Source organism: Miniopterus natalensis, chromosome 20 (genome assembly GCF_054644295.1).
Source record: "Miniopterus natalensis isolate mMinNat1 chromosome 20, mMinNat1.hap1, whole genome shotgun sequence".
Taxonomy (NCBI): Eukaryota; Metazoa; Chordata; class Mammalia; order Chiroptera; family Miniopteridae; genus Miniopterus; species Miniopterus natalensis.
Genome location: NC_142100.1, coordinates 13,487,264 through 13,511,904, shown reverse-complemented (window position 1 = coordinate 13,511,904; position 24,641 = coordinate 13,487,264). Strand labels below are relative to the sequence as shown.

At 52.0% G+C, this 24,641-nt stretch overlaps 2 protein-coding genes across 2 annotated transcripts; both read right to left on the bottom strand.

Annotated features, from left to right (window-relative positions):
* Positions 1-1,687: 1,687 nt before the first annotated feature.
* Positions 1,688-2,484, bottom strand: MIF (macrophage migration inhibitory factor). The gene is made up of 3 exons (XM_016204248.2): positions 2,301-2,484; positions 1,982-2,154; positions 1,688-1,873 (listed from the first exon to the last, which is right to left on the bottom strand). The coding sequence occupies exons 1-3, from the start codon at positions 2,406-2,408 to the stop codon at positions 1,807-1,809; spliced, it is 348 nt and encodes a 115-aa protein (XP_016059734.2). The 5' UTR covers positions 2,409-2,484; the 3' UTR covers positions 1,688-1,806.
* Positions 2,485-7,498: 5,014 nt separating this feature from the next.
* SLC2A11 (solute carrier family 2 member 11) lies at positions 7,499-22,827 on the bottom strand. Its single transcript, XM_087828774.1, has 13 exons — positions 22,659-22,827; positions 22,030-22,424; positions 20,364-20,462; positions 18,976-19,136; positions 15,702-15,826; positions 14,285-14,414; positions 13,557-13,705; positions 10,405-10,592; positions 10,160-10,270; positions 9,530-9,631; positions 9,380-9,455; positions 9,032-9,159; positions 7,499-8,816 (listed from the first exon to the last, which is right to left on the bottom strand). The coding sequence occupies exons 1-13, from the start codon at positions 22,825-22,827 to the stop codon at positions 8,616-8,618; spliced, it is 2,034 nt and encodes a 677-aa protein (XP_087684900.1). The 3' UTR covers positions 7,499-8,615.
* Positions 22,828-24,641: the final 1,814 nt, after the last annotated feature.

Here is a 24,641-nt window from a genome sequence, read left to right as displayed (position 1 = left end):
AGTGGGACCTCTGCTGCAGCTGGGGCCGTGCTCCCCACCCCAACAAAGAGATAGATGTGAGGCTCCATAGCCCTTTCATGGAGGACAGAATGAGCCTGAGGTAAGGGGGAAGAGAGCCCCTCACAGACCTTTGTGAAAGAGGAGCAACCCCCCAAAGATGGGGCATACCCTTCTTGACTCCGAGCTGATTCTCCCTTCTCACTGCTTTTCTGGAAGCAAATCCTTGCTACCCCAGGGCTGAGCTGACAGGTTGAGTGAGAAGAGCACCCACCCAACACACACCAGGACCTGGACCGAGAAGCAGCAATCCTCAGGCATCTTGATTAGCAAGGTGGGCTTTCCCCTGAGAGCAGACTCTGCCAAGAATGCTGCCACAGACAGGAGAGGGTGGATCCATGTGGAAAGCACCAACTGACTGGGCGCAGCAGCCCTGGGTCTAGGCTGGGTCCCGGGAGCTTCTTGCTCATGCCTGCTGGATGTTCACAGTGACACCATACAGTTGACCCATGAGCAGGAGCAGTGGGTGCAGCATGGGCTGGGCCACTGGCGGCCATCCCAAGAAAGGAGCTTGTCACTGCCTGTGACTCAGAGGCAGGCCTGCTCCACACTCCCAACGTCAGAAGTAACAGGCTCCAAAGGCTTGGCCCAGGCTGCACCCCTTTTCCCTCGAATCCCTCAGCTTCCAAAACCAAATTCACTTAAATCTCATGGAATTAAAAAAAAAAAATCATCCTTCATCTAAGATATTCTTGCCTAGATAGAGGCTGAGGAAGAGCAACAAGCCTCAAGGCCAGCAGGAGTCCAGAGGTGAGGCACCCCCCTTGCCAAGCTCCCAGGAATGGTGTTCCTTCCCCTGCCCAGAGGAGTCCTCTCTCTGTGCAAGAGCCGTAATTAACTTCTCCCACAGGGCAGACAGCGAAGGGTTGAGCTGGCCCTGGCTAGCACCATCTTCAGGCACATGAATGCCCAGTGCCAGTGGCTGGGCCTTGCTTGGCAACTGCTGCCAAGATACATGGAGACTCTCACACTGCAGGGTGGCTAGGCATTCTGGCCCAAGGCAACTGGCCTGGGCAAGCAGCACTCCCAGGCTGGCCCCTGTGGTCCAGGTCCAGGAGCTGAAACTGCCCACTGTCATCCCATTACCACCCCTACAGGTGATCTTGGGCCAGGAAACCCCAGTCATATTGGGCCTCGATACTGATTCCCCAAGTTTAACAATAGGATTTTCCAAGTCAAGAAACTGGGGCAACTGTCTAGCAGAGAATGAACAGGGTGGAGGGGAACGGCTTTCTCTCCTTAGGGTATCTTTTGCTCCTCTGGAAGATGGAGGAAAGTGGGGCTGAGAGAAAGGTCCAACCCCAGGCCAATCAGATTTGCATTCCAATGCTTCCCTTCCCCTCTTCCTTGCCAGCCCCAGCCCACGTGGTGGCTCTGCCCATGAGAATAGAAAAGACTCAACTGGAGCCACAGAGGGTCCTGGGAGGCACCCATTCGAGTTTGATTCCTGGATCTGTGGCCCCAGGCAGGCTGCCAACCAAGACTGGGCCTTCTGCTAGGAAGCAGAAGGGAAAGACTGGTCAGAAGGCACCAGGCATCTGATTCTGAGGGGCCACCTTTCTGCGCCTTGTTTCCCCAGTCACTGTCCCCCGCCCCGAACCAATTCCACAAGCCAAGGAAGTCCCAAGAAGCCGAGGGCTCCAAACCGTTTATTTCTCCCGACCCGGAGGTGGGGGTCGCTGTGATCAAGGCGGGAAAATACTTCGGGCGGTAGGGTCTGGTGCCAATGGGTTCGGGGCGGAGTGGCCCTCAGGCGAAGGTGGAGCTGTTCCAGCCCACGTTGGCCGGGTTCATGTCGTAGTAGTTGATGTAGATCCTGCGGGGGGTGGAAGCCGTGCTGAGTGGGCTGCACAGTCGCGGGCCGAGCGCTGCCCGCCAGGCGCCCCCCGCCCGGCGCCCCCCGCCCCCCGGCACTCCCCCGCACCTGTCGGGGTTGATGCGCAGGCGATCGGCCAGCAGGCCGCACAGCAGCTTGCTGTAGGAGCGGTTCTGCGGGCCGCCGATCTTGCCGATGCTGTGAAGGCTACAGAGCGCGCAGGGATCGCTTGAGCCACCGAAAGCCATGAGCTGGTCCGGAACCACGTGCACCGCGATATACTGCGGGGGATGGGACACGATCAGAGGACCCGAGCGAACTCTCGCCCCGGGCGCCCCCCGCCCCTTCCCCGACCGGGGTCGCCAACCCCCGCCCCAGCGCGCCTCGGCCGGCGCGCATCCCCTCTTCCGGTTCCCTCCCGACAAACCTGGGCCGGCTTGCCCGTGGCCTGCGCCAGCTGCTGCGTGAGCTCGGAGAGAAGCCCGTCCGGCACCGAGGCGCGGGGCACGTTGGTGTTCACCACGAACATCGGCATGATGGAAGGACGGCGAGAACCAGACAAGCCCGCTCACTCACGCGCGGCTGCAGCCCGGGAACCTGCGCTACGTGACGGCCGCCCAGTTCCGCCCCTGTGCGGCTGCGTCGCCGCCCCCCGTGACGCCACCGCGGCGGAGGCCCCGCCCCAGTGATGCCGCCGCCGCCGTGTGACTGGGGGCGTCGCCGCGGGCGGGACTCCGAGAGGGCCGGCCAGCCTGTCCCGCGAAGGCCCGGGCTTCGCTCACCTCACAGCCTTTCCCCGCGTGGCGGCCAGGAATCTGCCTGCTCCTCTTTTCTGTGTCAGTCCTTTCATTTAGTCACTGATGTTTACTCAGTGACGTCAGTGTGCCGGGAGCTGGGGATACAGCAGTTAATAGGACAGATGGTCCCAGGCCCTCCCTGGGCTCAGAGCCAGTCAAGTAGGTGAAGTCCCGTCTCATTGCGTCACACGCGCTGAGCCCTTGTGTGTCTTGAGTCTCCCGGGCCATAAGTCCCAAGGACTGCAGTCCTGGGGGGGGGGGGGGCAGGGAGGGAGGGATCGCCTCAGGTGGCAGGAGAGCTGCCACAACAGAGTCACCGCCCAGGTGCCTTCCCCGCAGTACCCCCGCCCCCTTCAGGGTGGGCGAGGAGGCCGGGAGGCATAGGAGGTGTGGCCCAGGCACAGCTCTTCGGGCCAAAGGCAGTCCTCAGCAGGTAGACTTCTGGCCCACCCCCAGACTTCAGGTCCCTTGGACAATTTCTCTGCGGGTCTGGGAACTTGAGCTTTCAGGGAAGCCCCACCCTAGTCAGACCCTCTAGGGTACCCTCTCAGCTCCTGCTGAATTCTTTGTCTCTTCCACTTTAGCTCAGCGGGCATCTAGTGGGTGCCAAGCACACAAGACTAAATACTGGCTGAATAAATGAATGGGTGAATGAAGATAGCCATGAGATGGCAGGAAGAGGACAGGGCAGCAACTGAATTGGGGCCCTGGCCATACCGAGAGCCAGAGGTAAGCCTGCAAGCCCTGTCATCACTGGGCAGAGGGCCTGTGGCTAAGTGGCCACCCCCACTCCCAATCTGAGGAGCCTCCTGGTTAGGGTGCTGTGCTGGGGAACGGATCTCTCTAGTCCATTGTGAGCTAATCTTCCTTTCTAGGGGGTAAGCTTAGGTGCTAGATGGGACATGTTGTGTTTGGCCAAGTCCTCAGAACTCTCCAGGAAGGCTCTATCCTTGGTCTCTGGGACATGCAATAGGTTCAGGTGGCCCAGCACAAACTGGCCTTGATGATAGCCACTGGTGCACTGATTAATGCACTCTATGCCATGTCTCTAGCCCAGGACGTTCTTCTGAGGCCCAGCAGCCAACATAGCACATCCTGCTCTATGTCCAAATCCAAGTGCATTGCTTTTCCTGGAAGTCCTAATTACCTGCCAGTGGAATGTATCACCTTCCCCTGTCACCCATTATTCTCACTTCTCTCCACCCACCTCACCATGACTAAGCTAGCTGGCTGGCATTACCTTTGGCCTGGCCTGGCCTCTTGAGGGAGGAGCATATTTCCCTGACCCTAGCAGCAGTTCTGGCCATATGACTTGCGTTGCCCAGTGAAATGTGAACAGAAATGACACGAGTGACTCCAGGCAGAAGGTTCAAAAGCTAGCACCTGGTTTACTGCTCTCTGAGATAGCGGAAGTGGGTGACAGGGTGAAGCCTGGCCAGCAAACACCTGCAATGCCCCTGAAGGTGAGCCACAGCCATTTTCAGGTTATTACTGTAGTACAGGGGATCCTCCTCTGATCAGGAGAGCCTCTGAGCCATTTGCCGTCTGCTCTTACCCTCCCCCAACTTGTTTCCAGTAGCAGTGAGCACTGATTTTCTAAGGAGGCGATATAATTCCCAGGCCCCCCCTCTTACTAGCTTGGATACTTGGCTGACCACTCTGAACCTCAATTTCCTCACCTGTAATTTGGGGATGCCAGTAATTTCCACCTTACAGAAGGGTGTTGTGAGGACCTAGTGGTCTAAATACTGGTGATAGTCTTCTCTGATATTAGAGGTAGTAGGGTCACAATGCCCTGGTAACCTCCCCACCCCACGGCTTGCACCACCCTCTCTTGTTCTCTGGGCCTTGTCCACTGACCTTCCATGCCATGCTCCTGGCTCCTGGCTTGGGGATTGGCCCTGAAATTCTCAGTTCCTTGGGAAAGCACTCAGAGTTCCTGGCTCTGTCAGGTCCTGTAATGTGCCCAGCATCTGTCCTGTCCTTCAAGGTCATTACCATATTTCTATTTGTGAGTTAATCTTCCTTTCTAGGGGGTAAGCTCCATGAGTGGAGACTGTCTCTTTTTGGCTATTGCTATCTGCCTACCTCCTGACCCTGTACCTCAGTGGTAGTCAGAGGGCCTCCAAAGAGGTCTACGCTATAATCCCTGGAACCTGGGAATATGTTACGTTACATGGCAAAAGGCACTTTGAGGATGTAATTAGGTTTACAGAATGTAATTAGGGAGATTATCATGAATTATCTGGGTGGACCCAATGTAATCACATGAGCCTTTACAAGCAGAGAATTTTCTCCAGGTAGTCAGAGAGATGTGGCAGAAGGGGAAGCCAGACTCAGAACAGGGCTCCATGTGCTATACTGGCTTTGACGACGATGGGGGCCAGGGGCCTCAGTCGTACAACTAGAAGGAACTGAATTCTGCCAACAACCTGAATGAATATGGAGGTGGGTTCTTTCCTAGTTGAGATGAAGCACCTTCACTTCAGCCGTGTGAGGCCTTAAGCAGAAGACCCAGTCACACCATGCGGGACGTCTGACCCACAGAAACTGTGAGATAATAAATGTGTATTGGTTTAAGCTGCTAAATTTGTGGTAATTTGTTCTAGGAGCAATAGAAAAGTAATACATCTGGCATCAATAGGGTTCAATAATTATCACTTAACAATAGGACACCTGCACCAGGAGGCATTGGCAGACATGGCTGCCGCCCTGCTGAGATCCTCTCCCCCTTCATCCTCACTGAGAGAATCCCAGTTCTGATTAGAACATTCCCTGCTCCAGAGCCCCTGGCAACCAGGTGAGGCCATGTGAGGAAGCTGTGGCTCATGCAATGTATGAGATTTATGGCAAAATAGTTGCTTTGCTGAAGTAGGTGGGCAACCCAGGAGAGCCTGGGGCTCTGATGGCTCTGCCCAAGCCCTTCAGCCACCATTCAGTTAGAGGAGAGAAATAAGCCCCTCTCTGTTCAAAGCACTGCTTGTCAAAGTTTCAGCCCCAGTCTTGCTCCTGGCTGGTGCAGAGCACTTCTCGAGTGTCACATCCTGTGGGTAGGGGCTACCGGACAGAGAAGGGGGTGGAAAGAAAATCTCATGATGTAGGGATATGTCAGCTTGGTGAGGACTGTGGCCCACAGTGAGCACCCCAAATACCCTTAAGTGGGCAGCTGGCCCCTGGATTGAACATCTCCAAGGGCAGGAGCTGACTTACCCATCCTGGAGAGAGGGGGTAGAAGGGGGAAGGCATGGTGGGGTTGGCCTACCAGCACCCCCCAGAGGGGTTACCCACTCTTCCCTTCGTTGCCTCTCCCCGACAAGAACCTGGTCATCAGTCCATGTCTGTGGATGGTCTGGTCTACTACCAGTCCATCTCCTCCCCAACTACATTACTCCTTCCTGCCAAAACCACCCAGCTGGCCCTACCCCTGACAGTCTCCCACTCACCAGTCCCTATGTCCTTGTTCACTGAATGTGGTAAAAGCCCCAGCAAAGACAAGCAAAAATACCCTCTCCCCCTCCAGTCATAGTGAAAGAAGACCTGGTGGTGGGTCATCGCCCCCACTGGTGTCCTCCAGCCAGCCGTACCTGAAGGTGTCTTCCAGGCAAGCCTCAGGGTCTCCACCAGCAATAAGGAGGTATCACAGGCCTTGGGGAACAAGAGCAGAGAGGCCAGCTGGAGCACCCAGGCACCAGGCAGCTGGCCAGAAATAGGGGCCAGGCCTGTGGGCCACCCAGAAGCTACCTGGGAGACGAGGAGAAACTGGGCCAGACGCCTCCTTGCAAGAGCCCTGTCACCTGCCTCCCTGTGTTCCTAAGGGCAGAGGCTTTCCATTGTCCTATGCTTCTTCCTAACCAGCTCTTCGTCAGGATGTCTGCCCAAGTGGAGACCCAAAAAGCGCCAAGTGGGGTAGGGAGCTCCTCATCTCTCACAATGGAAGTACCATTTCCCTAGAGGCCTAGGCCCAGACTCTCCCTGTCTTGAGATAACCAGGCTCTGAAGCTGGCACCCTTCCTCCAACACCCCCACCACAGACAGAATACAGAGGATTTTTAGGGCAGTGAAACTACTCTGTATGATACTAATAATGATGGATACATATAATTAGACATTTGTCCAAATCCATAGACAGTACAACTCCAAGAGTGAACCCTGATGTGAATTATGGACTTTGGGTAACAGTGATGTGTAACTGTAGGTTCACTGATTTTAACGAATGTCCCACTCTGGTGGGAGATGTTGATAATGAGGGAGGCGCTGTGTGGGGGGGGGGGCATGCAGGAGGCACATGGGAAATCTCTGTACCTTTTAACTTTGCTGTGAACTTAAAACTGCTCTAATTAATGAAATTTTATAAAAATAAATACTGGACAAAATATTTGAACAAATTCTTCACAAAAGAAAATAGATGAATGGCCATACTGAGCAGATGAAAAGATGCTCAGCATTGTGAGTCATCAGGGAAATACCTCAATTAAACCACGAGACACCATTATGCACTCACTAGAATGGCTAAATTAAAAAGACTGACAATATCAAGTGCTGATGAGGACTTGGAACATCTGAAATTCTCACACATTGCTAGTGGGAATGTCATACAGTATAATCACTTCGGAAAATTTTTTCTACAGCTAAACATACCTTCATTATTTATTACTTTTTAATCCTCACCCGAGGACATACTTATAGAGAGGAAGGGGGGGCAGAGAAACATCAACCGGTTGCCTTTTGTACATGCCCTGACCTAGGATTGAACCCAACACCAGGTATGTGCCCCTGCCAGGAATTGAACCGGCAATCTTTCAGCACACAGATGACGATCAACCGAGTCACTCCAGCTGGGCGACCTTCACTGTTAAACTCAGCAATTTACTTACCCAAAAGAAATGAAAACATGTCTACACAACAACCTGTGCAGGAATGTTCACAGCAGTTTTATTCATGATGGCCAAGAATCAGAAACAGCCCAAATGTCCACCAATAGGTAAATGGATAAACAAAATATGTTATATCCATACAGTAGAATACTACTCAGAAATACAAAGGAATATATACTAATACATGCAACAACCTGCATGAATTTCAAAAACTTTATTTGGAGCAAAGCCAGGCACAAATGCACACATACTGCATGGATTTATGTCAAATTCTAAAGGCAAATCTGGCCTATAGTGACAGAAAACAGGTCAGTGATTGCTTGGGCTGGGGGTAAGGTGGGTTATTTGCAAAGGGAGATTTTGGGGTGATGTAAATGTTCTACTTTGATTGTAGTGGTCTGGTGGTTTCATGGGTAGATAAATCTGTCAAAACTCATCAAATGTATACTTAATATGGATACATTTTATTGCATGTAAATTATATGTTAATAAAGTTGATTTTAATTTTACTTTTTATTGATTTTTAGAGGAAGGAAGGGGGAGAGAGGGAAAAACATCAGTTTGTTGTTCCACTTACTTATGCATTCATTGGTTGATTCTTGTATCTGCCCAGACCAAGGATTGAACCCGCAACCTTGGTGTACGGGAACGACACTCTAACCAACTGAGCTACCCGGCCAAGGCCAATAAAGTTCATTTTTTAAAAACCAATTCCTCAGAAAATTCTTTTCTGACCATGACCCTCTCAAACTAGGTCAGCCCCACCCCCACCCCCAGGGTATGCACACCCTTCACAACCTGTATGTTTCTTTCACTGCATTTCCCTGAGTTTGTAGTTATGTTTTTATTGGTTTCCTGTTCGTTCACTGCCTCTAGATGGGGAACATTAAGAGGTCCTGAATCCCATCTCTCTCACTCACCACTGTTGCTAGGCACCTGGCACTATGCCTGCACAGAGTAGGTGCTCATTTAATGAACACTCATTAAATGAATGAATACAGGAGCTCGTAAATGAGAGGAAGCAAAGGGCAGAGCAGCAGCTGGATCTGGGCCCCAGCCACAAGTGTGGGGCTACAGCTCTGTGGACTGGATGACCTTATGGCCCCTCCACGTGGGGCCCTGGCTCCGCTTGGGGAAGTTGAGTCTGTGCAATTCTTCGGAGATCTCCAGGAAGGTCTTGCCTTTGGTTTCAGGGAGGAAGAAGCCACTGTAGATGGCCCCACAGACGCAGACAACGAGGAAAGGCACATAGAGGAAGTAGGACAATCCCTCCTATAGGTTAAAAAAGACCCTGAGACTCAGTAGGGCCCCATTCTGCCCCAAGATCAAAGGCCCCATAACAGATTAAAGAGGGACTTGTCCTTCTTTGCTTAGATAGCCCATCCCCTTTAGTCTCAGTCTCCTTGGATGGAGGCCTCCCACTGGGGTTTTCATGCTGACAGGGACAAAACCTAAGGCAGCTCCCCCCAGGGGAGGGGCAGGCCTACCATGAGGAAGGGGAACCCCAGCCCAACCAAGAAGAGCATGGTCCACATGAGCGCCCCGCAGACCATGTAGGCAGCAGGCCGGGCCATCTGGTCAAACAGCTCCGTGGCCAGGATCCCTGTCACTCCAGCTGAAAGGGGGAGAGGCACAGGAGACTGCCAGCTAGGGAAAGTCCCCAGATATGGGAGTGGGGGCCCCTTGGTGTTCTTCCAGCCCCCAGTCCTGATGATGGCATACAGGTGGGGGTGGGGCGAGCAGTCAATATTACATTCACATCCACCCATCTTTCACCCAAATGTCCATGTTCCTTCAGCAAGTCCCAAACCCCAGAGCCCCTTGAGCCCACTCACCAGGGCCAATGCCAAAGCTGAGGATGAAGGCATAGATGCAGGACATGGCCAGGTAGGGCATCCAGGGGAAGGAGCTCTGCAGCAGAAGGATGGGGTGAGGTGGAGATCAGCCAGCATACAGCCACTCACCCCTCATCCTCACCCAGCTACCTGCAGGCACAGGGCCACTGTGAAGATGATCCCCCAGCAGGTCATCAGGCAGTATCCTGCCACCAGCAGCACCCGCCGGCCCACTCTCTCAATGACAATACACTGCAAAGGAAAGGGGCACTCTGTAACTGGCTCAGGCACCCAGGCTATGGTCCCCTTGGTTTGGGGGTGGGCAGTGGGGAGGGTCCTCATGAGGAAGCGGATGGTGGGGAAGGGACCAGTTTATTGCTTCAGAAGATTAAGGAATTAATTTCCCAGAGGTCACCCAACTTCATTGAGTTTCCTCATCTCAAAATAGTGGCCCAGCAAATAGTAGGTGCTCGATAAATGCTGGCTAACTCCCCCATTTTAACAGAGTGACCTGGAGTGGAGATGGCTTAAAGAAGAGGACTGAAGTCCTCAGGGTGTTGGCATCTCATGTCCCCCCTCTTCCACAGGGTTGGGAAAGGGCCAGCCCAGAGCCAGACTCAACTGACAAATGCTGTGAGCAGCTCGCATGTCCCCCCTCTTCCACAGGGTTGGGAAAGGGCCAGCCCAGAGCCAGACTCACACTGACAAATGCTGTGAGCAGCTCGCAAGTCCCCCCTCTTCCACAGGGTTGGGAAAGGGCCAGCCCAGAGCCAGACTCACACTGACAAATGCTGTGAGCAGCTCGCAGCACCCGGTCCCGATGATGGCATACTGGATCTTCTCCTGGGGGACTCCTGCCTCCCGGAACACAGAAGAAGAATAGGCGTACACCTGGGGGAGGTGGGCACAGGGCCGGCTCTGGGGGCACTGGCTCCCTGCAACCTCCAGGGCTCCCAGGGGCCTGCAGCACGCAGCCCCAGGGCTAGGGGGCCTGAGGGTGGGGGGAAATAGGGTGGGAACCTCACCGAGTCGTTCCCGCAGAGCTCCATGGCACTGCTCAGGACTACGAGGCTCAACACCTGCCTTCGTAGGGTGCGATCCTGGAACAGCTCCCAGGGGCGCCGTGCTCGCAGGCCCTGGCAGGCAGTGTGCTCCTCCTCCAGCTCTGCCAGCTCCAATGCCAAGTCCTTGGCGCCCCGCAGCCGCTGCAGTGCTGGGACAGAAGAGGGGGTTGCTGAGCTCTTTTTCCCTGGCCTCTCTTTGGTTCCCCACAGTGAGTTACCCATTGCCAACTCCCCTCTCTCCCTGGGCCCTCATGGTCAGGTGGGGCGATCTTCCTGGCTGTCAGTTCACAGCATCATGGTCCAGAAAGGGCTTTAGAACCTTGGGATTCTACAGATCCATCAGACAGAATATGGCAATTGTGGTACATTGCCATCGTCCCTAATTCTTCACTCTCCCCATGTATCAGTGCCCTTTGCTATGTGATTTTGCAGTTGCTTCCACTAAATGGGCACGTACACATCCCTTGGCACTGGGCTTGGCCATGGGACTGGCTCTGACCAATAGGATGAGTCTGTAGGGAGGGCATGCCCCCTGCTCAAGCCCAGGCCTTAAGGGACCTTGCTCATTTCTATTTGCTCTTCTGTCATTATCATAAAAATTTGCTAGGCTACATCACTGGTCCTAGGAGGAGTAGAGATGGCCCAGCTGGTACCGTACTAGATCAGCCAATGTTCAGTAGACCTGTATGAGTGACCAAAAGGGGCAGGGCCACCGGCCAGACCCAGCCTGACATCAGCCAACTCCAGAGAGCTCACAGAGGCTTGAGCTGCGCACTTGCTTCTTTTGTTGGCCACTGAGATGCAGCGATTGTTGGGCAGAAATAGAAAACTGATAAATAAATTAGTACAAAGAGTGGGTGCCACCATAACTAGGACCCATGACCTATGGTACTGGTCCCGAGAGCAGACAGAATGGTGAGGACAAATGAAACCCCAGTGTGCAGTGCAGTGGCATGGAAGAAAAAAAACAGAGCTAGTGAAACTCTGGACTTGGGTGAAGAGACCACCAAGTGTTGAAAGCATCAACTGGCCGCTTTTAACTGAATATTCTAAGCTTGCTTTATAAAAAAGACATGAGCACAAAAAAGACCTTCAGAGGGAACAAAACTTAATTAATTTAACTTTAACTTATTCCAAACTTGCTAGGTTAGTTTAATAAAAAACAAAACAAACCTGTTTATTATTTCTAGCCTCTCCAGCTAGCAAAATGTCTTAAATTGTCAGAGCCTGAGAGCAAAGATTAAGTCCAAAGCCAGCCAGTGAGCCGCAGACCCAGGGTAAAGATCAAATCAGGGTGCGGCGTAAGGCAGTGACTCACTGACCCTCCTGGATGAAAAAAGAGGGCATTACGGGGGGCTTAAGGGTGTTGGTCTACAGCAGCCTGACTTGCCCAAAATTCCAGTAATTAGGTTTTAGGAGAGAAGCATATCTGAAAAAGAACTGTGGGTGTGGCTTTTTGGCACATAAATCAAATACACAGAAAATTCACACTGTTTTTGAGAAAATTATATTGACAAAAATTCTGCCATCCTGGATGAGAAGAGACTGAGACAGTTTGAAATGTAAAGACTTCTGTGCCTCAACTTTCTACAGGTACATTTCCAATACTCTCTTTAGGAGGTGTCAAGGGAGGCTTGGGAAAAGGAAGGATATCTTGGAGGGCAGAAGCATGAACCTGGGGAAACCATGGCCTGGGGACCTCCTCCCAGGGGGGGCAGAGGAACATTCCCCACCCCCAAGGCAGGGGAATCTAGCAGTGTTTTCCCAAGGGCACTTCAGCATTGCTATGGATTGGTGACTGCATTCTGCTTTCTTGCCTCCTTCTGGGAAATGAGGGTTAATTCTAGTTACACTGTCCCTCTTTCACCACTGAGTAAAGGAGGAGTAGAAAAGTTGTGTTTTTAGTTCCTAGGCCTCTGTATCAAGAGAAGGCACATATAGACTTGATGTGATCTTAAGGGCCTGCACTTCAAGACTGGTGCCATGATTGGATAAGACTTTGGAGGGTGGGTCACTGATGGCAATAAGCATGTTTTACACAGGGGAGGGGCATGAATAACTGTGGCCATGAGGGCAAACGGAGGAGAATATATTAGTGAGCCCGTTCTTCCTCCTCTGTAAATCTATGCCCTTTTGCCATGCGGGAGGATATGCCGTTGATTTTCCCATTCTTTAACTTTGGGTCCAGAAAAGTGAGTCTCGGGTCATGGGATATTAATGGGCATGAGGGGACCAAAGGTTTGGAAAGTGCTTAATCAACTGGATTTGCTTTCTTGTGCCTTTGCCATCACTAGAACAAGAGCATTCATGGATTAGTTGGTTGGTATCAAGAGAGGAGAGGCATGTACAGCAGAGCTGAACTGCTCCAGCCCAGACCAGCCTGGACTCGTGGATCCTCAGTTGACTCTGACACCAGAGCCAGCCCAGCTAAGATCAGCAGAATTGTGCAGCCAACCCGGCAAATAAATGATTAAAAGGTGCAGTAAATGATTGTTTTTTTCAATCCTTACCCAAGGATATGTTTATTAATTTTTAGAAAGAGGAAAGGGGGGAGAGGGGGAGAAGGAGGTGGGGGGGGGGAGAGAGAGAGATTGGTTGCCTCCCGTACTCACCCTGACCAGGGATTGAACCTGCAACCTAGGTATGTGCCCTCATCAGAATGAGACCTGCAACCTTTTCAGTGTACAGGATGATGCTCCAAACAACTGAGCCACCCGGCCGGGGTAAACTACTGTTGTTTTAAGCCAGAGATTTGGGGATTGTTCCTTGGGCATCATTACTGTGGCCATAGCTAATGGATAAGACCATCAGCATCCTGTTGGCATTGAGCCAGTGAAGTCTTACATGGTTTCATCTTGCTTGTGTGGGGGGGCTCTTTCTCTGCACCACCCTGGGGTTCCTGGGTGGCAGGGGGCTAGGTCTGCTCCATCTTGCTGCCCTGGAACTCAGGACAACCCTTTGATAAAGAGTTTTGAAGGGATTGACAGATGGCACGAATCGAGGAACAACTTTTCCCTGAGAAATGAAACCTGAGAAAAGGGGACCCACGTGCTCTGAGCAGATGTGCGCCCATTGGTCAAGAGTGGTCTGGGAACCTGAGGTCAGGGACTCACCTGCCAGGCAGGCCTCAGTGTCCCCACGGTCAATGAGGAGGTAGCGCGGGCTCTCAGGGAGCAGGGGCAGGGAGGCCAGCTGGAGCACCCCAGGCACCAGGCAGCTGGCCAGCAGCAGGGGCCAGGCCTGCGGGCCACCCAGGAGCTCCCTGGAGAGGTAGAGGGGAGGCCAGGTCAGACACCTCCTTGCCAGAGCCCTGCCCCCTACCTGCCTGCCTTTCCCCTATCCTCCTGCTCCCCGTCCCCTACCTGCCTGCCTGCCCTTTTGAGAATAGAGGGTCTGCACTGATCTGTGCTTCTTCCTAACCAGCTCTGGGTCTAGACACCAAGATCCCTCCCACCCAGGTAAGGACCCAAGAGAGGGCAGAGCCATGGCCCCACCCTATCCCTAACAACTCCTCTTTCCAGGACTCTAGGCTTTGCTGCCTCTTCTTTTCTAGGATGACCAAGACTTGTTTCCCTTTAAAAGCCCAAAATTTCACCCTCTTCTCTGTCAAGACCTGCTTTTTGCTTCCTGACCTAGAGAGAATGGAAAAGTGTGATTCACACTGAAATGTGGCTGGCTGATACCCATTTTGTGTACTGACCAGATGGAAGTGGACAGGTTTCAATACCTTAATACATACAGGCAATGCCTTAATCTACTTAATAGGTAGGGGAAAATTTAAGCAAAGAAGGGTTTTCCTGGCACCCCTCAAACCACTCTGCACATGGAGGGGGGCACTTACCTAATTCCGACCACTTGACCCATCACAATCCCCAGGGCAGTGAAGATGGCTGAGGTCATGGCCACGGCTCCTCGGAACTCCTTGGGTGCACTCTCCCCCAGGTACATGGGCTGGATGTTCATGCTCACACCTGGACATGTGCACAGCAGAGACAGTCATCAGGCTGGACACCCCTGCAACTCCCAGGGCTGCCTCCCCCACCTCCTTGGCACCTCATCTACTGGGTCCTGGCACTGAGAGCTGCTCCCTCACCCCATGCGCCTGGAGGGGTCCCTCCCCACCCACAGGACTTCTGAGAGAGAAGTCTTTTTCAGATCAGCTCCCATCCTGTTCTCTCACCCCAGTCCCACCATGGTCATCAAATCTTTCTAGACCCTGTCACTGGGATGAATGTAAAGGGCTCTGAGGGAGCTGAGTGGGCAGTGGGAGGAGAAGAGAAGGTGGCATCTGGAAGCCCACCAGCTATCCCAGCTCTCACATCAACACTTTCATTGACCACTACTGCAGTAGGTTCTCACATCCAGCTTCCCCAGAGACACCTGGCACCCACGCAACCAGTGGGAAAAGAGAACTGGACAGCACTCCCACTGCCGCCCCCAGATGGTGACAGCTGGCAAAAGCTAGGAGGCCAAGTATTTGAGCACTTCGGTCACTTACTCTGGAGGGAACCAGCCACCATGGTGTGAGACCCACAGGCTGAGGACTGCAGCCTCCTGCCAACAGTCATCTTAGAAGCAGATCCTCCAGCCTCGTCAAACCCTCTGAGATGGCAGCGCTGCCTGACAGCTTGATCTCAGCCTCACGACAGAGCCCAAGCCAGAACCACCCAGCTAAAGCACTCCCAGGTTCTGATCCACAGAAACCGTTCAGATAATACATGTTGGCTGTTTTAAGTCATTAAGTTTTTAAGTTCTTTGTTTCACAGGACTAGATCACTAATATAGACACTGACATCTGGCTGTCTAAACAGTAGGGAGTCGAGAGGGGATTTGTTGATGGGAGCCTCTAAAAGCCCAGATGGATGTGCTCAAAATTCTTCTCCCTCACATGACAAGCCCCCAAAAATGAGTCCCTAAGAGGCTATTCTGCCTCTGTCTGGAAGAAAGATCACCTTGGCTGCCAGGAAGCTCATGGCTTAGAGTGTTACTCAAACACAGGCCTCCGTTGGTGCAGGTTTGGGGATGTTTGTCCTCACATTCCTGTATAACTTTTTCGTTTTCCTATATCCACTTTCAACGTCTAACTATATGAGCCTTTTAAGATAAACCATATTTAATCATTTTGCAAAATTAAGATGGGCATGAATGAAAAGCAGATCAATGACTAAAGAGAATAAATGAATGAATGATAGCAACAAGGGAATAAATGAATGAGCAGGAACGGAGAGGCAGGCAGGACTAGATGCCCTCCCCCATACCTGCACTGACTCCCACAAGCAACCGTCCCAGCATGATCATCTCAAAGGAGCGCGCTCTGTGGCTGAAGCCAAACAGGATCGCTGCGGCCACCACAAAGACGTTGCTCACCAGGAGGGACTTCTTCCTTGGGGGAAGTAGAACACAGGCAAGAGAGGCTCAGGTCAGTCCAGCAGGACTATTCCTGGGGACCCCTCTTTGCAACTCCAGCCAGCCCTAATCAGACCTCTGTGTGTGAACTATGTCAAGGAGCCTAAGCTACACGGGTGGAAATGACCCCTAGCCATTGCACCTGGGGTCAAACGCCATATGCCTGGAGGGGCGCCCTCCCCCAACATACCCCAAACTCTCCTTTCTGCCTGTACACAACTTGAAATGACAGAATTTGTATTTATGGCTTTATCCCTCAAATTAAGCACCACTCTCCTCAAAATCCTTTGTAAAGAGAAGCGACTGACATCTAATTCAGAACCTTCTGGACGGCTGGATGGTCCATGCTTAGTTTGACGGGACAGACTGCAAACGAGGAAGTGGGGACTGGGAACGTGAGCTGCTCCACCGTTGTGAAGCATCGGCTCAGGGCTCCTGATACTGAGTTCAGGAGTGCTGTCACCCACTTGTCAGAGCTCACAGCAGATCACAAGGCTCACTGTACTGATAGGGAAACTGGAGCTCGAGGAAGCCAGTGCTCTGCCTAAAGTCAACAGCACATCAGAGACAGAATACAAGATGAAGTTAGGTCTCCTGAGTCTAGAGAACAAAGAATGACAGTAGATTATAACAAACTGGATCCAGCGATAATGCCAATTGTAACTAATACATTATATTTGGCTTCCTCACTGGTATAAATTACTAAAATACTTCAGTTGTGGCTATTTATCTGGTGAGCATATTTTGCTGCATGTCAGTAGAGACATTAAGCTTTCACCTGGCAGGGACAGTATTAAACTGTTACTGACCTGCCTAGGAGATGTAGCAGCTCTGGGCCACAACCTATTCCACAGGGCATCCTGTTGGCCCATTGCTCTGATGATTTTCTACTGAAAGGGCCTGGAGGAGGAGAAGCAGAAAGCACCCTAGATGTCTTGGTAAGGTAAAAGCATGACGAAGAGAGGAAGCTTAAAAAGGAGGGAGCTGCCACATCAATAAAGTTCCTGACATCCAATGGACTAAGATACGTCCAAAGTGAATGATAAACGGTTGCCCTTCCTCTACAAAGGATGGCACATCTCAGAGGACTTCTTTTCATTTTGGAGGCTGCACATACCACATTGGGTGTCATGATTGGACACATTTCCCAAGTGATTTAAAAACCTGGCTGCTTTGAGTGGAGCTAAGCAAGGGGAGTATTCTCTAGTGGGTCCAAACTGGATGCAAATTTTGCCCCTTGACTCTTTAGACTTGGGAGATTCTGTGGTGCTCAAAGTCTCTGTGGCAGTTGCCTAAGAGAGTCACAAGCAAGACCTAGGGTTTGGGAGTAAAGCTACTCTAGTCCAGAAATTACTCTCCTCTTAATCAGAAATATCTCCTGGCTTGTCACTTGGCCCTAGGGGGAAAAAACACTAGACTGGGACACCTGGTGACCACATGCCAATCATGAACTGGGTGCCATAGGATATTCCTATGCTAAGGTTGAGTGCTCCTATAGCACTCCATCATGAAACAGAGATGGTAGATACCAAACTTGCCCCGGGTGGGTCCCAAAGAGTCCCGCGAGCAGGTAACTCACATCAACCACACTGCTACCCTTCTCTCAGGCACATCCAGGGCCTCTGGTCTTTAGTTTAAAACAAAACAAAACAAAGCTTGACCCTGGTTTGCAGATGGTTGCATGGATACATGGGTTCTGCCAGAAAGGTAGAGCTATGGATTTAAGGTCCACTCAAAAGTGGCCCTAAAGAATATTGGAAGAATTAGACCCTTCCTATAGACAGAATCTTGAGCATGGAATATTGTCCCTTTTCTAAAGGGTTTGGTTGGATAGTCAAAGTCTTAGGTGGAACAGAATTTGAAGACTGGTTTCCAGGTATAGGGAAGTGTAAACATATGATCTCACAGAATTGGCCCAGAACCTGACCATATAAACATGTCCATGTTCTGCTCACCAGAGGCCCCTGCCACTGTATAAGAGGCACTTTATAATCAGGTGGCCAGGATGGCCCCCTCTGTGGTGGCAGCTGCCTTCCTCAGTGCTTGCTCCATCGGCTCGTAACGTAGCAGGTAGGGTCACAAGGATACAAAATGCACACGCAATCAAGGCCAGGGGCTTTTTGTCACCAAGCTGACTAAAACACCTTGCTACCCTACACAGCCAACCCTGACCCCCAGAAATGGCAACACATGCTAGGGCTCCAGTGAGCTACTGGATGGAAGATGAACTCCACTGGACCCCCGCCATGGGGATGGGAAAACAATTGGTTATTATTGGAATACCCATATGTACTGAATTTGAATCTCCAATTCCTCCCCTTCATGCTTCTGCCAGGTATCATTAGATATTCGGGCAACAGCTATTATTACCTTTCTTCCTTGCTGGTGTATATGATGGGATGACTGTTAGGAGGGGGCACGTATGGAGCTGGCTATATGGGTGAAAGATGTCCACGCACACTGGGTGGCCAGCAAAGGGGTGGACTGTGATAGTCATTTGTTTTTTCTGACTGCCATTGCTTCTCTCCCTTCATTCACAGGTGTAGGCATGTGACACATGGTGGGCCAATAACAATCCATCTTCCTGGATTTTGAATCTTGAATAAAGACATTGGTGACAGATGTGCCTGGAGTTGATGTGAAGCCATCCTCCCCCAGGGGGCAAGTACAAAGGTCTGGCTGTTGAGATCCTCAGCACCACCACGGATCCTGCCCTTCTCAAGGCCTGGCTTTTGAGCATTTGATTTCATTCTGTGAGCTGCTCCAGTATCCTTCCAGTTATCATAATTTTCAATTAATTCAGTCAGAGTCTGTCTTCCCTGTTTGCCACACAAAAACTGCATCAGTTGGATACAAAGGGGGAAATGAGGCCCAGGGAGAAAACACTTGTTTACAGTCAAACAGTATTTGTTGGCAGACGTGGAACTAAAACTAGAGCCCTCCCTCTTGCATAGCACGGACTCCTCCCTCTACCAAATCCTCGTGGAACTGTGACTCTCACAGTGAAATTACAGGCAGAGTAGGAGGCTGGGGCCTGCCAGGCACCTGCCTTCTCCCACATTCCTCATCCTGCACACTAGGGTGAGCCTTGTTAAAGGGCATTGGAGGTACACAGGAAGCACTCACCTTCCCAGCGTGACGGCCAGGGGCCCTGCAAGCAGCGCTCCAAAGAGGCCCCCCAGGGGGTACAGAGACACGATGAGGGACCACACAAGCAGAACCAGGTGGTCAGGCAGTGGCTGGCCAGTACGCACCTGCCACGTCTGATTGGTGAATTCCTGTATGTGCTGTGAACAGAGATGCCAGTCAGCCTCCCAGGGAGGGGACTACAGGCGATAGGCCTTCTCCCCATCAGGGCTCTGCCTCTGCAGAGGCCCCAGGTCTCCTGAGCAATACTTCCTTGCTGTGGGCAGAACAAACTCACCTGAGCACAAATTCTCTTTCACACACAGTGTCTCCTGGAGCCTAGTGCTCCAGGACAGCCTCCATTTGCCGCCCTGAGCCCACTATCACCCCATCCCCCTGCTTTTGGCTGTGGAAGCCACCTTCATGGCCCCCATTAGTGGGCTCCCTTGCTGACCAGCTTTCTGTTGGAACTGGCCATTGGTGAGCACCAGCAGGGCATCAGGGGAGGAAGGAGAGGATATCAGAGGGAAGTAGGAGGGGTGTTTGTTCCTGAACCTCAATGAACATCGACAGGGGCAAGGCCAGCATCAGCTGCTGGGAATTCACAGATGACTCCACACTGAGCACAAGCCAGCAGGAGGAAGAGATAGGCCCCAAACAACCAACACGCAACCCAAGTGACAGTGACAGCCTACCGCAAGGGCGGGGGAGGGAGGGGTGACTTCCAGCTTGGGGGCTGTTAAAGGAAGCCTTCAGGAAGGTGGTGGAATTTGGGTGGTTCTTGAAGGGTTCTGCATGTGGGGTGGAGAGGGCTCCTCAGCGCAGTTGGGGAACTGCATAACCTGCTTGGGTAGTAGGGCTGGGGAATGAAGGCGGGGGGCAGATGAACAGGCTCTGATCCCAGGAAGCGCTGGATTTCAGATGGGTGAGTCTAGGCACTAGGGAGACACAGAATGTATCTTGATCAAACTTGAAAGGTTGCAGAAGGGGAGAAGCTGAAGGTAGGGAGGCCAGTGAGGAGGCTGGACCAGCAATCCAGACAAGAGAGACGGTGCCTGAACCGGGGTGATGGCAGAGACACAGGGAGAAAACAGAGGTACATAGTTAAAAAGTACTTAGTGTCTGAGAGAGGGAGGGCAGAGTAAAGGCTGACCCCCAGGCACTGGGTGGACAATGGAGTCATCCACAGACATCAGGGACTCAGGAGGAGTTCGGCTTGACGCAGGGCTGGATTTGAACCTGTAGTACCTGTGGGACATCTCAGTGGAGGTGCGTGTGTGGGAGAAAGCTCCGCCAAGTGGATGCTGGCCCGAACCCCCACGGGGGCAGCTGTCAGCCCTCACCCAGCACCCACTCAGCTGGTGATAGTAGGCACAGATGGTACATACCAAGGTTGGGGCATTGATGATGGAGAGGTTATAGCCAAATTGAAAAGTCCCACCAATGCCAGCTGCACAGATGGTCAGGAACAGGACCTTGCCTTGAATCTAAGGAGAGAAGGGAGGGTACCAAGTGATTAATAACAGCCTCCCCCTCCCCCCCAGGACCAGAACCTACCAATTATAGCACTGCAATTTCTTTAAACCAGGCAGTGAGGAAACTGAGGCACAGAGGAGAGGAATTACCTAGGTCACATGGCTGGCATATAGCAGAACCCCACTCTTCTCTTCAGAAAATTCAGTATATGCTGAAAGTTCTCCACTCTTCAAAAGGTACAACAGTGAACTACTTCCCTCAGCTTTTTTCCTAGGCATTCACAAAGTAGCTGGCTATTTAAAAATCAAGTCATTGATCTTTTCTCAGTAAATCATACTGCCTTTCTTGTTGTGGCAAATTGGCCTACAAATTTAAAGTGCTGCAAGTCAAGTTTATTATTTTTTTAAAACAAATACAAGTTTCATGGCAGAAGCATATGTGGCTAAAGATTTTCTAAAGAATTTCCAGAACCTGGGGACTACTTATTCATTCATCAGTCAAATACCAAGTGCCTGTCCCCATGCAGCCAGGGAAAAGACAGACATGCGTCCACCATTTGGTGAGATACTGGGGGCTCCAGAGGGCAGGATTCTGCCAGAGATCTTGCCACAGGTCTGGAGACAGGTCCATAACAGGTACCCTGAATGCCCATAGTTCCTATAAGGCCTATATAACTTCCCCCGAAGCTGGAAGCCATAGGAGGAAGCCAAGTGAGAACCCAGGGGTTTAGTCTCACTGTAGTCACATCAAAGCTCCATGTGGGCTGTGTGGAGGTGAGAGTGAAACTAAGACAGCAGATCTGCAGGCAGCAGCAAGAGACACAATGCCTGATGATGGCAAGTGAGCCCATGTGGCAGAGATGCTGGGAGGTCTCCAAGACAGCAGGAAATTGTTTAATTCATTGAGATAGTTCGTGGAGATTGCCTAGAACCATGACTGGTCATGAAAAGCATTCAGACATTAGCTATGATGGTGATTATTAATTCAGTGAACAAATATTTCTTGCCTCCCTACTGTGGACCATAAACTTACTGCTCTAGATGCTGGGATATGGCAGTGAGCAAGAGAGACAAAATCCGGGACCTCGTGGAGCTTTCCTTCCAGTGGGGGGAGACAGGCAATTACAAAATGAACAAGACCAGTGTACATTATGCCAGCTGCTGCGACTGAGACAGAAAGCAGGGAAGGGTGAGCAGGGAGCGTTTGGAGAGGGTGGCCCGGGGTATGCCCGGAGAAGGTGACATCAACACAGACTTAAAGGAGATAAGGGAAGGCCCCACGCAGAGAGCTCAGGGAAGTCAGTGCAGGTTCGGGGGACACCCAGAGAGGTGGAGGGCTGCCCCCATTCCCTCTGTGAAGCAGGACGTCAGGGCAGAGTTCAACAGGAGCCTGGGGGAGAGGAGGGTTGGGGAGAGGACACAGTGCGAGCGGCTGAGGCGGCCAGGATGCCAGGCGCGGGGCGTGTCTGCCGGGCGAGAGCCGGAGGGCGGCGCAGGTATCGCGAGGGACGCTCACGCGGGAGCCCGCGGCCCGCAGGCCCCGCAGCCTGCGACCCCACGCAGCCGGCCCGGGCCCTACCTGCCGACGGCCACCTGCACGCTCCTCTGGGCCCACACACCTAACTCTACTGTACACACAAGCGCACGGTATTTTTTGTACGTCTGGCGTCTCCGTGAGGCTTTCCAGAGAGGCTGCGCCTGTGCAGTGCACGGCGGGCCGCAGTTCTCCGTCAGAAACGCCGGGGCCGGGCGGGCTTTGGCATGCCGCCCTCTCCAGGTCGCGGGGCGGCACCGGGCACGCACCCATGTCGCCGGCGTTCGGGAGCAGAGGAGCCTGCGGGGCGGGCTTTGCGCCAGGGGGGCGCCGGCCAGCGGCGGAGCCGGAGGCGCGCACGCGCGTGGCGGGGCCGGTGCGATCACTCCCATTGGACGCCGGCGGCGCGTGCGCAGTGGGTGTTGAAATGGTCTTCAGCGCTTAAGGCTCCAGCAGAGCTCGTCCTGTGCTAGAGCGCGCGGTGGAGCCGCTCCCGCGGGGGCGTAAAGTATTAAGGCGGAGAGGATGTCCCGCTAGCGGGTCACCTGTGCCCAAGGCTGTAAGGGTGGCTCCAGTTCGTTTCCATCCCTCCCTTTCCGCAGCTCTGAGGCTGAAAAGCCACTCGCTCCTTGCCCCACCTCTGCAGATCGGGAGGGAGCTCTGGTCCAAGGTACCCGGGCCAGGCCCCAGCAGCCGTCCCCGCTGGTCGCAGCCCAGGGCTCTGAACACCGCGCCCCGGGCACGCCCGAAATCCCGCCCTGGCGCCTCATCCCCGGCCCCGCTGCCGCCTGCGCAGAGAATCTCTGCGGTAACCTGCCTCGCTCCGGCTGGAACCTTCGCCATCGCCCCTCCCGGTCCTTCTGCCAGGCTTCCTTTTACCCGGCTCTGGCGTCTCCGTTCGCCACCAGGACCCGGGAGGCCCCTGTCCCCTGGCACTCTCCGGGGGCCGAGCCCCTGATTCTAAACAGACATCCCCACCCTCACCCAGTTCAGGTTGTCCGCACCTTTTCCCTAAGAGGAGATTAGGGGAGACCGAAAGGCAGACTCACCAGCCTCTGGAGCGCTCCCATCTGTCCGTTCTGGCGGAGCAAGCGACTTCGAATGCGGAGAACAGGCTGCCGCCGGGGGATTCATTGCGGGAAAGGCCAATCCGGCCTACGGCCCCGACGCACTCCCAAGTGAGGAACCACAGGGTCCAATGGGCTGGATTAATCTTTTATGTCTCAGGACTTCGCAGGCCCTGCATGGAATCCATGAGTTGGATAACACCAAACCGAAATCAGACTTGCCAAGGATGCTATTTGTGGTCATAGAAACTTAGACCTGAAAGTGACCTTAGGAAGTCATCTGAGCAAATACTGTGATAGACACACCAGAATGAATATTGCATTACCTCTACTGCTCATGCTTCGTTTTTGTTTCATTTTTGCTGCCCTGAATTTAAAAAAAAAAAAATCTAAACACAATTTTTAAGGAAAATGCAATAAATAAAATATTAGCACTTGCTAGTTGCATGCTTTTTCTGCATCTATTGAGATGATCATGTTTTCTCTGTGAGCACAATTACATCTGTAGAGTTTCTCATTAGAAACTCTATCCTTGAATTCTTGGGTTAAATACAACTAGCTCATAATGTCGTAATTGTTGCTATTAACACATGGTTGGTTTCAATTGCTAATATTTTATTTAGGTAGATTTATTTTTTTTGAAACAACTATTGTGTTTTTCCCCCTCAAAAATTAGTAGAGAAGCAATGTGCTAATAACTGGTGGTGGGACAATTATCTATGGGGGAGGGGGGGCGCGAATGGATCTCTGCCTCACTTCACACAAAAAAAAGTATTCCAGGTGTACACAAACCTACTACAAAAAGCAAACTTTAAACATTTTAGAAGAAAATAAAGAATACTTTTATAACTTCAGAATAAATAAGGATAAGCCACATAGATTTCGCATGAAGATTTAAAATTGCTAAAATTAACACTATATGTTAAAAAAACACCATAAAAAGGTGAAGCTAAAAACTACCAACTAGTGTCCTAGCTGGTATGGTTGCTTGGAGTGTCATCCATGCAACAAAGGGTTTCGGGTCCCATTCCAGTCAGGTTGTGGTTCACTCGCCTGGTCGGGGTTTCTCTCTCTCTCCCTCTCCCTTCCCCTCTCTCTAAAATCAGTTAGAGAGAGAGACAAAAGCTACCAACTAGGAGAAGGTGTTCATAAGCATATGATCCCCAAAGTATTTGTAGTCAGAGTACATAAAGAATTCCTACATATCAATAAAGAAAAGAAAATGAGCAAAGGCTATGAACTGGGGATTTACAGAAGAGGAAACTGAATTGGCAGACAAACAAAAAACAATGAATAAAAAGCTGCTCACCCATTATTAGCAATCAGGAAATGCAAACTGAATCAGCAACAGTGTATTGGTTCACACTCAACAGGCTGGCAGTTTAATTCCCGAGATACCAAGGCGGTAAGAATCAGCTGGGACACTCTCATGGTTGCTGAAAGTAATTGGTGCAGCAACTCAGGAGCAACTGGGGCATGTCTAGTGAACTGAAGCTGCTAATACCTGACAGCCCAGCAATTCCCAAAGTGCCTTCCTGAGTTTGCCTTAGAGAAACTCCTAATCCCATGCTCAGGAACTCCTGTTCACAA